The 14,474-nt window shown below is 36.0% G+C and overlaps 1 protein-coding gene across 1 annotated transcript in view; it reads right to left on the reverse strand.

Moving 5' to 3' along the window:
• The window catches only part of CFAP47 (cilia and flagella associated protein 47), a 374,219-nt gene that overhangs the window by 241,191 nt on the left and 118,554 nt on the right, over window positions 1-14,474 (reverse strand). Inside the window, exon 26 of the mRNA XM_066250539.1 lies at window positions 6,369-6,581. Within this exon, the coding sequence (XP_066106636.1) occupies window positions 6,369-6,581 (213 nt within the window). The remainder of the gene's footprint in view (window positions 1-6,368; window positions 6,582-14,474) is intronic.

The following is a 14,474-nucleotide window of genomic DNA, read 5'->3' on the forward strand; positions in this document are numbered from 1 at the left end:
GAACCCCCAGCTTTCCCCACCCTTTTGCTCACTCTTTCTCTACTGGCGACTTCATTATGAGGCCCCAGGTTTGCCTTTTACCCTCCCGGACTTGTCAGTACTAAATCATGTTTTGCAAAGTTTCCCCATAGTTGTTTTTGAGGTACATCCTGCAATCATAGCAAAAATTGCAAGGGCCAGTCCAGCCACAACAATGGCTCTGACAGGGAAAATGTCTGTGGGACTGCCATAAGTACATAGTATATCCCAGGTGAGTGACCCTGGCATTTCTAGGCAATAGCATCACTGTATATAGGCTGAGACGCACCAAAAACAAAACAGCACAGTGTCCCTAGAACTCTGGCTATGACAGGCATTAACCCTTTTGTTACTAGGTCTTGAGTGAGTTCAAGGTCCAAAAGGGGTACCTGAGGCAGGTCAGGCACCAGATCTGACAGTGACTGGCTACCAAACACAAAGAAATATTTCAAAACGTTACCCACTGGCAAGGATATACCACTTTATGCCAGCTAATCAGCAGCTCTGATTTTAGATCAACAACATCTACCAAACATTCCTGTACTATTCTTAGTGTACACTTCGAATTGGCCTCTCATATATAACATGATTAGTTTTAACTTGCATTAAAACATTGAAGTCTTCCTATTCATCATGGATGATATATAACATAACAAATTTTAAAAATAATTGTATATTCAGTTTTCTTACTAAACTGACCATGTTATAGCAATAAAATCCTAAGACTTGAACAGTTAAAGGGGTCCTCACCAGTTGGCTCAGTGGTAGAGTGTCTGGCCAGTGTGTGGATGTCCCTGGTTTGATTTCCAGTCAGGGCACACAGGAGCAGTGACCATCTTATTCTCCACCCCTCACCCCCCCCTTCTCTATATATATCTCTCTTCCCCTCCTGCAGCCATGGCTTGATTGCTTCGAATGCATTGGCCCTGGGTGCTAAGGATAGCACCCTGAAGCCTCTACCTCAGGCACTAAAAATAGCTTGGTTGTGAGCATGGCCCTAGATGGGCAGAGCATTGGCCCCATATGGGGGCTGACGGGTGGATCTTGGTTGGGCGCATGTTGGAGTTGATCTCCTCTCACTTGGAAAAAGAAGGGAAAAAAAAGTTAAAGGGGAGCAAATTTCTGTGATAGAGATAATGGGACTTGATCTCAGTTCTTAGTTCTTTCATTCTATAGCTGTTGAGGGTCCAAAAGATAAACAAACAGGAGTACATCAATTTCCTCTCCTGTAAATGTGGAATTATACTTAACCAGGTTAAGTTAGATAATGTATTAGCAAACTAAACTAAACCTACTCTAAAACAAAGTTGGGTTGCAGGATTCTCACAGCAACACTATTTTCTAGTAATCATGTTATTTTCTGCCAAACATTTAAAAGTGTTCCACTGTTTAATCTAATCCTTCTTGATGTCATTTTTCCTTATTCAGTATTCTTTGGTCCAGTGTTTCACCAACTCTACTGTGCACAGGAATCACCTGGGGATAGTTTTAAAATACAGATGACGCTGACTCCTTAGATCTCAACAGAGACTAGAAATTCTGTCTTTCAAACAAGCTCCAAGTCTGTGCCTAGGCAGCAACCTCAGCATCAAATGGGAATCTGTTAGACTTGCAAATTTGCAGGTCCCATCCATCACTTGGTAGACCAGGGACCAGGGACTCTGGGGATACAGCTTGGAATCTGTTGTAAGTAGCCCTCCAATTGAGTCATATGCAGGGTAAGGTTTGAGAACCACTGTTCTAGAGCTAGTGTTCTCAACTCTGAGTTCCCATTCAACTTAAACAAGAAGATTTTTAAATTTGCAATGCCTAGGTTACTCTGCAGACAAATTATAACCCCGTCTATGGATTAGACTGAAGCGTTTGTATTTCTTTTTTTAAATCTCCAGGTAAGTTTGGTATCCAGACATGAGAACCACAGCTCTAAAAGAGAAAGCGGCTGACATCAGAATAGCAACCCATATCTATTTGACAAATAAGTCATTGAGATTTCTTTCATTTGGCTTAAATTTTAATTTTCAGTAATTCACGTTACCTCTTTTATAAAACAGCTGATCTTTTTCTTTTCATTTGCTTTAAAGGTATTCCAATTAAAAACCTAGGGAAGATATAATTGCTTTTGAGCATAATGGATATGTGTTAAATAAACGTGAGATTTAAAAAATGTATGGAGGATCTCAGAGTTTTGATGCCACATTTCTAATTATGAACTCTCAATTCACATTTGCAGTTTAACAATGAGGCATTGCTAACTCAAGTTAACCTCCTGTTTCCTTATTTGCCGTTGAAATTAACTCTTCATTCTACAAAACGAAACACCTTATGTTTAGAGTTAATCATAGAAAAATATTAAGCTGTATTTGGCATGTCTTAGGATTTCTATGAAATAAATCACCCCAAGCCATAACTCTTTTGTTTTTTGCAAGGTCTAGAGAAAGTACCAGTCAGACTATGATTATTAAGAAAGAGAAAATTCCAAGACTTCATTCTCACAATTAAAAGTTCCTTCAGGATACAATGTTTTTTCTCCAGGACCTAGAGTAGAAACCACCATGCAAAACGGGGGATTGCAACATGCTGGCAACCCTTAATCTATTTGCTGCTGTGTGAATAATATACATTTGTAAACATAAAAACAAGTATCAACTCTGAAATATATTATATATGATTTGGAGATTATCCAAAGCAATCTCACTCTTATGGTAACTGAATTGCTGCCCCTACATTGTTACCTCATATGCCAAAAGTAAAAATAAGGAAAGTCAGAAATAGAAAAACTGAATTGATGAGAACATAAGATAATTTTAAGCTAGACTAGAGGTTGATTGGTAAAGCAGCAATGAGAGAAATTAGATTTTAATATTGCATTGCTTGACTCCCTCAAAAGCCATTCTTAATATCATTTAAACTCTTATAAATAGATATAAAAATCCCTCATAAAACCCTAAGCTTCTAAATTAAAATATATTATTTCAATAATAAGCACATATACTCCTGTAATTTTTGTAGGAAAAGAATATATTTTCATTTTCATAAGAAATCTAAAGACCTAAAAATATCCACCTACCAGGCTGTTGGGTGGATGTCATGACACGCAGACTAGGACCTGAGTCATGTTAATCCATAGCTGTTGACCTGCTTCCTGTATTTATTATCCAGGCTTTGATTCCCATATCAATCCTGGTTCCCTTCCTATGTCCCATTCATGGCCATAAAGCAGGGCATGCAGACTGTCATTGTCTGCTTCTGCTGCCCTTTCAGCATCATCTCTCAGTTCTGCCCTATTAATAACCATCAAACCCAAAACACCAAAGTATCTTGCAAACATGAGGCTGCTTCGGCCTTCAGAACTAGTGTGTTTTTTACCACACATAATATTCTGACCACATCACCAACCCTCCCATAGATATACACAACCTGCATCCCCAGGTTTGGGGGAAATCTGGGGAAAAGACAGGCAGGGTGTGCAACCTCAGAACTGAGGGCACATGAGTGTGGAGGGGACCATTATCAATGACAGCAGACATATCAGCAAGTACCACAGTGGATAAAATTTACAGTCGTGGGCCAGTTCAACCAATCCAAATATGACAAAGTCTAAAGAAGGACACAAAATTAAAAGCCAAGCATGTTATGCCCCAAGGGGGACCACAGTATGAAATGGGCTTATATATAAAAAAGAAAGCAAAGCATGAAGGAATGAATGTTTATTTTTAACTGGAGCCATGCACTTCCATATGGACAAACAGGATGCAAAAAAAAAAAAAAAAAAAAAAAGATAAACACTGGCAAGAGTAATTTGTCCTTTGAGATTTTCCTCAGAAGACTATGCAGTATCCCAGATTCATCCACCACCCAGGACATTAGTAACACCTTTTTCCATTTTCATTTACTTCTTTTATTCAGTACTTTTCCATTTTCTACCTACTTCTGTTGGCACCAAAGGGTATATAAAGAATTGGGTTAAGTCTATTTTCTCTACTACACCGACCTCCATCATGGAAGGACCACTTTCTATTTCATCTTTGCTTACCCCAATCTTGGGCGGAGCACCCAAGGATTACCTCCAGTACATACAAACAGATGAAAAGCAATGAAAGAGTCCAACTGATTCCAAAAAGAACTTCTAAGGTGAAAGGGAAACACTGGAGGATTTTCTTGCTGAAAGACCTCATTTATCTCAATGGTATCAAAGGTGAAATGTCTAGCAAGACAAAGGCAAAGACAGCTTTGGGCGTTGAGACTAGAAAGATAATCTGATTATATGCTTGACAGGAAACTAGATAAGGACTTAACAAGGCAGCAGTAAAGTGGGTTGTCAGTATTAAGGTTCCAGAGAGTGCTGGAACCTCATGATTTGTTGCCTGTTTCATGAAAAAGCCTTTTGTAGCCCATCTATGATTATCAAAGTTTCTAAATTAGTTCCAATAACTCCACTTTATGCTAAACCAGCAGAGGGTTGAAATGGAGTTTAATGGAAAGTAAGATAAGATGGGTGTGAAATTCAGGTCAGAGCAAACAAGTCTAGAGGCTAAAAGAAGACAAAATGACAGAGACAAGATAACAAAATCATCAAGCCTGACCACATGGTGGCGCAGTGGATAGAGTGCCAGACTAGGACATAGAGGACCCAGGTTCAAAACCTCGAGGTTGCCGTCTTTAGTGTGGGCTCATGTGGTTTGAGCACAGCTCACCAGCCTGAACCCAAGGTCGCTGGCTTGAGCAAGGGGTCACTTGGTCTGCTGAAGCCACCCCCCCACCCCCGTCAAGGCACATATGAGAAAGCAATCAGTGAAGAACTAAGGAACCGCAACAAAGAATTGATGTTTCTCATCTCTCTCCCTTCCTGTCTGTCTATCCCTATCTGTCCCTCTCTCTGTCTCTGTCACAAAAAAATAAAATAAAATCATTAAATATAGCATCAAATATAGCACCCTCCTCCCCTAGAGACTGTTCTTAGGTCTCCATACCATCCCATTTGCTGACCAGACCTCAAAACGTCGGCACAATGAAGTCTGTTCCTCCCTGCCTGACAGGCAGTTCTACTTTTATCTAAAAGCCATCTAGCTCACACAGTATTTAGTGAAACTATTTCCTTCCCATCCTGTTCTTGTGGTCTGGGCCTTGATTAGCTTTAAGGTATTCATGGATTCGTATTAGTGAACTCCAAGGTGCACCTAATGTAGTGTTTTGGGCAAAGTGTGAATTTAAGGACTAGAGAAAAGTAAAGTACAAGTAACATGCAAAAAGATACAATGTTTCCCAGGACAGAGTCAAGGAGTTCCATGCTTGAAAGGAGCCTAAATCAACACCATTATTTTTTTAATGTCAACAAAAGATAGATTGTTAGCATCAAAAGAGAAAAATAGGAGTCTGAGAAGTGTAACTTAGAAGATTTTATCTATCAACATACACACAGAACTCCATGTACTGTGTTCCGGATACAACCACACTTCACCTTGGATACAATACCCTGGTAACATGTGTTTCTCTCCTTTCTAATTCCTAACATGTAAGTCAAGCCTTTGACTAGGAATGACTACTATGTACTATATAATATAGTAATATATTATGTACTATAATATACTATATTATATATGGTATACTAATATATAATATAGTATAATAGTAAAATTCACACCAAAAGTTGATAAATTATCATATAAAGTAAACATATTGACAATAATCTTTAGTGTACAATTCATTCTAAAGCTACTTTTCACTATAAACATTTTAAACAAACTTTGTTCCTGTATATATTAGCCTCTTGCCATTTGGTAAGTCAAATCATCTTAGGATATATTGTAAAAGTGGGGTTTCTGGTCCTAAAAGGTAACAATTCAAAACCATAGTTTCACCAAGTTGTGTCTGAATTTCTCTTAGCCTGTTAAAACAACATATAACAATCATATTTTAGAAATTCATTATGCTGATGTTTCTTTTTCATTTAATACTTATTTAGCATTTCCTTTGTGTCAATTCCTGTCCAGTTACTTAATAATTATTAATTCAATTTCTCATGATTACAGATGAGACCGGTTATACCCATTTTATAGATGAGGCAACTGAGACCTGCAAAAGATTAAGTAACTTCACCGAAGGTAACAGCCAGGATTGAAATCCACGTGGTCTAGTTCCAGATATTATGCTGGTGACCACTATTATGATGTTTCTCATGAGAGCAATGTTGCATTTGGAACTTTTAAAATATTTTTTATGTCCAAAGCCATTATTTTAGATGACTCCCCTTTAACATTTTACAATAGTGTAGAATAGCATAACCATTTTCCTTTTCACTGTCAGAAACAAACAAACAAACAAACAAAAAACACTACAATTAAATATCTTACTTGTTACCGCTGCTATCACAGACAAAAATACCGGTGAAAAATGACACAGGTTTAGATGATTTGAAGCTCAAGCGGCAGGTGAGTGCGGTGTTAATTCCTTTGGGAGAGCCTTTGACGGTCCTGCCTTCTGGAAAACTCGCAGAAAGAGAGTAACTGCTGTCATCAGCACCAAGAAACAATGATGAGGGTATTCTAACACGTAAAGTTGTATCTCTGTTTAAAATGCAAAAACAAAAACTTGATGCATGAAAGTAATTGGCTTTAAATGTGTTTTTCTCTGTTTTTTTTTTCTTTGAGGGGGAGGATAATTAAAAAAAATTAAAACAACAAATATCTATAGTAATGTACCCAATTATTAAAGATATTTTTGCATCATCTCTTATTTTCTGGTCATAATATAAGATTGACAATGTATGAATTTAGTGAAGAACTACATAAGATGATCAAAAGTTCCTTTTTTCTTCTAAAGATGAAAAAAATGAGTTAAAACACCTGATTAAATACAATGAGTGTTTAACCACAGCCATGATATAAATAATATTGCCCTTAAATATATCCTGACAAAAACTTACCAAAAATTACATTAATAGCTAGAGCTTTATCCCATGTAGAGTAAATATTAATAGATGAATATACACAATTTCTTTTTAAATATGAATACTCTTCAGCACTGTATACATATATCATGAATATTTTTCAAGTATCATTATTAAAAAATTTCACTTAATGTTCATGTACATCACTATAGAGCTATAAATTATTCACCCAATCTAAAATGTTTGGAATTATGAATAACAGAGTATGTAGTGTTCACTTTAAATCAAATTAATACTTGATAACTTTTAGTGGTCTATAAATATTTAACAATATTACATTTTTATTTTATTATATGTGTAGGCTCTTATAGCAAATAAGAAGTGTTATCAAATAGAAGTCATATTTCTATAGTATTTTAATCAGAATGAACATTATTCAGCTAATTAACTAGAAAAAGTAGAGAAAGATCTCAAGTTAAATTAATTAATCAATATGATTTACTGCAGTGGTCCCCAAACTTTTTTGGGCCACGAACCGGTTTAATGTCAGAAAATATTTTCACAGACTGGCCTTTAGGGTAGAATGGATAAATGTATCACGTGACCAAGACAAGTGTCAAGAGTCTTAGACGGATGTAACAAAGGAAATCTGGTCATTTTTAAAAAATAAAACATCGTTCAGACTTAAATATAAATAAAACGAAAATAATGTAAGTTATTTACTCTTTCTCTGTGGACTGGTACCAAATGGCCCATGGACTGGTACCGGTCCATGGCCTGGGGGTTGGGGACCACTGGTTTACTGGATAAAACAGGAAAAAATAATTTATAAATTAGGTCCTATTCTATTGCTAATTATTTTTCATTGGATAAGTCATTAATGTTGATTTTATTATAAATATAATGAGATGGTTCCATCATCTCTACAGTCTCTTTTATACATTTATTCCATTATAACATATTTTGCAAGATTCAACTTTTGACTTGAGATCATTTTTAAATTGATACCTTCATACATTAATTCAAAACTTGAAAGACTAAAATAGTAATTTCTATATTAGACATGTCTTGCGATAAAAAATACTTTTTAGCACAAAATAATTTAAGCTACTTCTCTTTCCTGTTTAAGCAACTAGGTTAGTATGTACTTATAAGATCGGGTCTTGAAAGAACAGTAAATTTAGACCAAGCTCCACGGCACAAGCAAGCACTCATATCTTGTAGGCCAAGCATCAGAAACCGGCGATTGTTCTATGCTCTCCAACTTGAATAATTTTCTTTTTATTTTCAACGATTATATCACATTTGGAACTTGTTTGAGAAATCTTTATCTAACCACAGACCAAAACATTTTTCTCTGCATATTTTTTACATTTTGACTTTCACATTTAAGCCTTTGATCCATTTGTTATGGGTTCTTGTGTATTATGTGAGACAGGAGTAGTTTGAAATAGTCTCAGAGATAATAAATTGTTCCAGCACCATTTGTTGAACCTCTTGTACCCAAAGATCTGTAATACTCCCTTTGTCAGATATTCAGTATCCATCCATGTGTGTGCCTTTTCAAGTCTCTCTGTTCTATTCCTTTGGTCATTTTATCTATCACTGCAATATCACAAGCCCTTACCTTCTTCAAGGGTGGCATGCCTATACTTGAACCTGAATTCTTCCATATAACATGTAGAATTTTACTGGTCAATCTCTATAAAACATTTCATTTGAATTTTTACTGTCGTTGTACTGAAGAAGTATATTGATTTGTGGACAACTATCATTTTGATAATACTGCATATTTCAATTCTTAAAAATCATGTAAATCTTTAATGTCTGAGTTCTTTGTCTTAAATTTTATAATTTTCTCCAAATAATCCCATACAGTTCTTCCACAAGCTTTGTTTGGTTTATTACTATTACCTTTAATTTTAATATCTTTATAAATAGTAATTTGAGAATTGCATGTTCTAAATGTTGTATGCTGAAATGTTACTGAATTTTTAACATTAGACTTAGAATTTTGTATCTTCATATGATCACCATGACTTAAAATTTTGCCTGTTAATTCTTTTAATGCCCTACGTGGAAAAGCATCTGATCTATAAATAATTACAGTTTTATAGCTTACTTTCCTATTCTTACATATTTTATTTCTCTTATTTCCTATTCTTACATATTTTCTCTTAACTATCTGTATGTTTTATGTCCTTCTATAAAATGTATTAGAGGCAATGAGACTAGGCATCTTTCCCTTTTTTGTTGTATTTAAGGGAAATTTAGTTATTTATATCAGTATCCATAATCTCTTTTCTAGGTTTATGATAGGAAACTTTAACAATTTAAAGAATATCTCTTTTACTCCTTTTTAAGAATTTTATCACTTTGGAATTTTATCAAATGCTTTTTTCTTGTATCTATGGAAATGATCATATCCACATTCTCTTTAATTTGTAAATGTGAAAGATGAAAAGTCATTTTAGATTTTTTTATTTTCTTATTTTTCTTAAGTGGGAAGCAGGGAGGCAGAGAGATAGACTCCAGCATGTACCCCAACTGGGATCCACCCAGCAAGCCCCCTATGAAGCAATGCTCTGACCATCTAGCACTGCTGCTCTGTTGCTTGGCAACCAAGCCATTCCAGCTCCTGTGGTGAGGGCAAGAAGCCATCCTAAGCACCCAGGGCCAACTTGCCCCAACCAAGCCATGGCTGCAGGAGGAGAAGAGAAAAACAGAGAGAGGAGGGAGAGGGGGAGGGGTAGAGAAGCAGATGGTCATTTTTCCTGTGTGCCCTGACTAGGCATTGAACCCAGAACATCCATATGTCAGGATAACACTACCTCTGAGCCAACTGGCCAGGGCAGATTTTCTAACATTTTAGGCAAACTTAGAAATATTGGGATACACCCAGGTTGGATATAAGCTATTATTATATTTATATTATATGGGATTACATTACATTGTATTATGTTAGTCATATATTACACAAGGTGAGACAAAAGTAGTTTTATGTAGTGCAATAATAATACAAGAATAAACTTTCACATACAACTGTAAACCTACTTTTGCCCCACTCTGTGGTATATTGTATTATATTATATTAGTAATACATTATATTGCATCTATATTAGTGCATCCACCATATGAAAAACTGACCTATAATTTACAGTTCTCATACTGTCATTGTCTGATTTTATAGTAAAACCTTCTAACTTCATAAGACAAACTGGGGCATATTCTCTCATTTATTCTCTGGAAGAATCTGTACAAGGTTTGATATATCAGTTTCTTGAATGTTTAGTAAAACTTTCCTGTAAAAACATCAGAGGATGGTATTTTCCTTGTGGGAAGATTTTAAGTACTGATTCAAAGACTTGCAATTTATCACCAGTATGATTTTAGTAAATTACATTTTTTTCTACAAACTGCTCATTCACTAAGTTTTCAAATATAATTGAAATAAATGTCTTCATAGTATTTCGATTATTTCACTTTTCTTCATTGGATATATGGTTATGTCCCATTATTCCTAATATTATTTACTTGTGCCTTCTTTTTGTTCCTCATCAACTTTACTGTATTTGTGTCTTTTATATCACAATTTCAAAGAACCAACTTTTCATTTCAGTGAGCCTATCTTCTATGTTTTCTATTCCTTCAATTTCTACTTTTTCATTTTATTATCCCTTGTACATTTCTTGGGTTTAGTCGACTTCCAACCATTTCTAATACCAGAATTTAAGACTCTGTATTTTCATCTAAGTACCACTTTTGCTGCATTCATAGCTTATTTACTTATTTTTTGCTTAACCACTGGATTTTGGTGTTTATTTAACAGAACAGATAGAGTTCACTTTAACAGGCCTAACTGCCTAACGAAAGCAACAGAAGGCCCTGGCTGGTTGGTTAAGTGGTAAAGTGTCAGCCCAGCATGTGGATGCCCCAGGTTCGATTCCCAGTCAGGATACACAGGAGAAGTAACCATCTGCTTCTCCTCCCCTCCCTCTCCCCTCCCCATTCCCTCTATCCTCCTTCCCCTCACGCAGCCATTGCTTGACTGGTTCAAGCATATTGGACCCCAGAGCTGAGGATAGCTTCATTGAGCCTCTACCTCAGGTGCTAAAAATAGCTCCATTGTGAGCATAGCCCCAGATGGGCAGTGCATCAGCCCCAGACAGTGTTGCCAGGTGGTTCCTGGATGGGGCGCAGATAGGAGTCTGTCTATCTCCCCTCCTCTCACTTGAAAAAGGGGGAAATTTTTTAGAAAAAGAGAAAGCAACAGAAGCCACAGTAGGTGTTTTATACATTCGTTTAAAAGTTTAATCTTCAACTCTAATACTCGAATACTATTTGTAGCATTTGATTGTATTATACATGTTGTCTTCATGTTTTGATATATAGTATTAGTTATTATTTATTTGCAAAGTTCCATATGATAACTTCTTTGATTGTCCTCAAGTCTTTTTTTTAACATTTCCAAATGTATGGAATGTGTTATTTTCCTTATTGATTTTTTATTATTAGATAAGAAAACATAGTAATATGATGTCAACTCTTTACAATTTGTTAAACCTGAATTACAGAATGATACACTTTCAATTTTTGTAAATATCCCAAATATGGATGAGAAATATGTGCTTTCTGTAATTGCAGGGTTCAATATTTTATAACACTATTTTGAGACTATTTTTAGTATTTTCAATAATATGGTATCAAAAAATAGTTTAACTATCTTGTTCACATTCTGTTTATCTGTACAAATGTTTTTGTCTTTTGGACTCAGCAACCATTGAGATATCTTACAATTTTCCCATTATTTTAATTTGAAGTTTATATATTTTAAGACTATTTAAATTGTGGACAGAATTTTAGAATTGTGACTGTTTCCAGGTGAGCCACATAGTTTATACTTATTTAATGACTTTTCTATATTGAAAATATGTTCTACCTCATAAAGGTTACTACACGTACATGTAATACTTCTATCCTGATTGCTTTTGCTTATGATAATACATCTTCCTATGAGTTTGTCAATTATCAACTAGAAGTGGTTTCACTCTCCAGGGGACCTGAAACAATGTGTGGAGACCTTCACTGTTCTGTCACAACCCGGGGCGTGCTATTGGGATGCTGCTACACACAGCCTCCAGAGAAACAGGGATCATCCTCCCCCAAATGTCCACAGCTCTAAAGTGGAGAAACCCTACTACCCTACCTTTTACTTCAATCTTCCTTTGTCCTTATGCTTCACATATACTACTTTTAATAGGCAGTTGAACTTTTTCTTATTAACTGTAAACATTCTCTGTCTTTTAACTAGAGTTATTCATTTACATTTTACTGCACAGCTCAACTAGAGGTTTTGCCATCGTCTTTGTTTTAGATTTAAGTTCTAGAGTATGTGTCCCTTTTTCTCTCATGCCAGCTTAGATGAGGTTTCATTTGTTTCTATGCTGGTGGTATAATTATATAACCTTAGGTTTAGTGGATCCCCTTACATATTTACCCTAAACATTTTATTTTAAAATTTCTAAAACTTATATTTGGTTCATTTTCAAATATACATTGTAGAATCCCATATTAATCACTAATTTTAGCAATGCCATTTAAAAAAATAATTGATATTCTGTGGCTGATAACTCCAATATCTGAATTACTTAAAAGTCTAAATCTCAAGAAGTTTGTTTGTGTTGACTCTAAGCTACACAGTCTTCCTTCCTTGTGATACTGTGCTCCTGTCTGGTTGATAGAAATCTGTGGAAATTGAAATATGGGCCCAATCTGAGGATGGCTTAATTTTGAGTAGAGGTTCACAAAACATGGTCCGTAGATCAGCAGTATGATCTGGAAACTTATGAAAAACACTAGTTACAGCTCATTGCAGCCTTCCTGAATCATAATTCTGGGAATGGAATGCAACAACCTCTGTTTTAAAAGAGTCCTTCAGGTGATTCTAACAAATACTAAAGTTTAAGAACCAATGATTTAGGGAAGAATTACTTTTACTGAAAGGTAGAACTTACTCATATGGAACCATCTTAGCCTCTTCCAATGTTCCTGGATTAATTTAGGAATCTCAGATTAAGTTTTCCTACCTTGAAGTTGTCCCATGAATGAAGAACAAGCCTGCATTTAGCATCATGTTCTTACAGCTTACCACTCCTACTCTGCTTTGACCTTATAAGTATGTACTTTCTTGGACTGATTTGATTTGAGTCTTTTGGAGACCTCCCATGCTCAGAAACATAGCAATTAAACACACACACATACATGATCTAGTGATCTACATATTTTTTAGTGTGAAGGCTCACAGTGTATCTAGGCCAACGTACTATTGGGGTTTGGGCTATTAATATATTTCTTTAAAATGAAAACAGACTGCATTCAGCTCTAGTATACGCATGAGTTAGGCAAAATTCCAAGACAGCCCCAAAGAGTCCTGTCCCTTGGTGTACAAACTCTGTGTAATTCCCATCCCTTGGGCCTCAAGACATATAAATATGATGAGACATCACTGGTGATTGTTATGTTATACAGCAATGATAAAGGAACTTTCCAGCCCTGGCCGGTGGCTCAGGAGATAGAGTGAGTATTTGGACGCCTAGTATTTGGACGTCCTGGGTTCAATTCGTGGTCAGGGCACACAGAAGAAGAAACCATGTGCTTTTCACCCCCTCCCGTTCCCTCTATTCTCCCTCTTCCTTTCCAGAGTCAGTGACTTGACTGGCTCAAGTGTGGCCCTGAGCACTGAGGATAGCTCCATTGGAGTGCATCAGCCTCAGGTGCTAGAAGTAGCTTGGTACCTGAGCATCAACCCCAGACAGAGTGTTCCCAGGTGAATCCCAGTTGGGGAACATGCAGGAGTGTGCCTCACTCTCTCCCTTCCTTTCACTTAAAAAAGAAAAAAAGGAACTTTCTATATGTAACTAAGGTCTAGTCAAATGAAGTTAGGTGGATCAGAGTCAATTAGATGAGATCTTATAAAGAAGTTTAGAGGTCAGACACAAAGAAGTCAAGAGATGGTCTACTTTTCGCTTTGGATAAATAGCGTACCAAATTGGAGGAGGAACCACATAGCTAGGACTTGAGAGTGGCCTCTAAGAGCTGAGAGTGGACCTAGCCCAACAGCCAGCAAGAAAATGGTGCCTTAGTCCTACAACTGCAACAATAAATTCTGCCAACAACCAGGGAGCTTGGAGGAAAACTGAGCCTCAGATAAGACTGCTGCTACTGCCCTCCCTTGATTTCTACCTATTGAGACTGTCAGCAATAGACACAGTCAAACTAACCCAGACTCCTGACACAAAGATACTCTGAGATAACAAACTCATGTTTTAAGGAATAAAGTCTGTGGTAATCTGTCATACAGCAATAGAAAATTAACATTCTGAGTTTTTAAGCTTACTTTTTATACCATAAAAAGAGACAAAAATTTTTATAAGAAAATTAAATGACCGTGAGATAACTAAATGGCCTTTTTTTGTATTTTTAATTTAAATTTAAAGTTAAATATTTTAATAGTTTGTTCTAAGTATAGAAACAATTTAGACATTCCTCATAACTCATACACACAAACAAA

This window comes from Saccopteryx bilineata, chromosome X (assembly GCF_036850765.1).
Source record: "Saccopteryx bilineata isolate mSacBil1 chromosome X, mSacBil1_pri_phased_curated, whole genome shotgun sequence".
Classification (NCBI taxonomy): Eukaryota; Metazoa; Chordata; class Mammalia; order Chiroptera; family Emballonuridae; genus Saccopteryx; species Saccopteryx bilineata.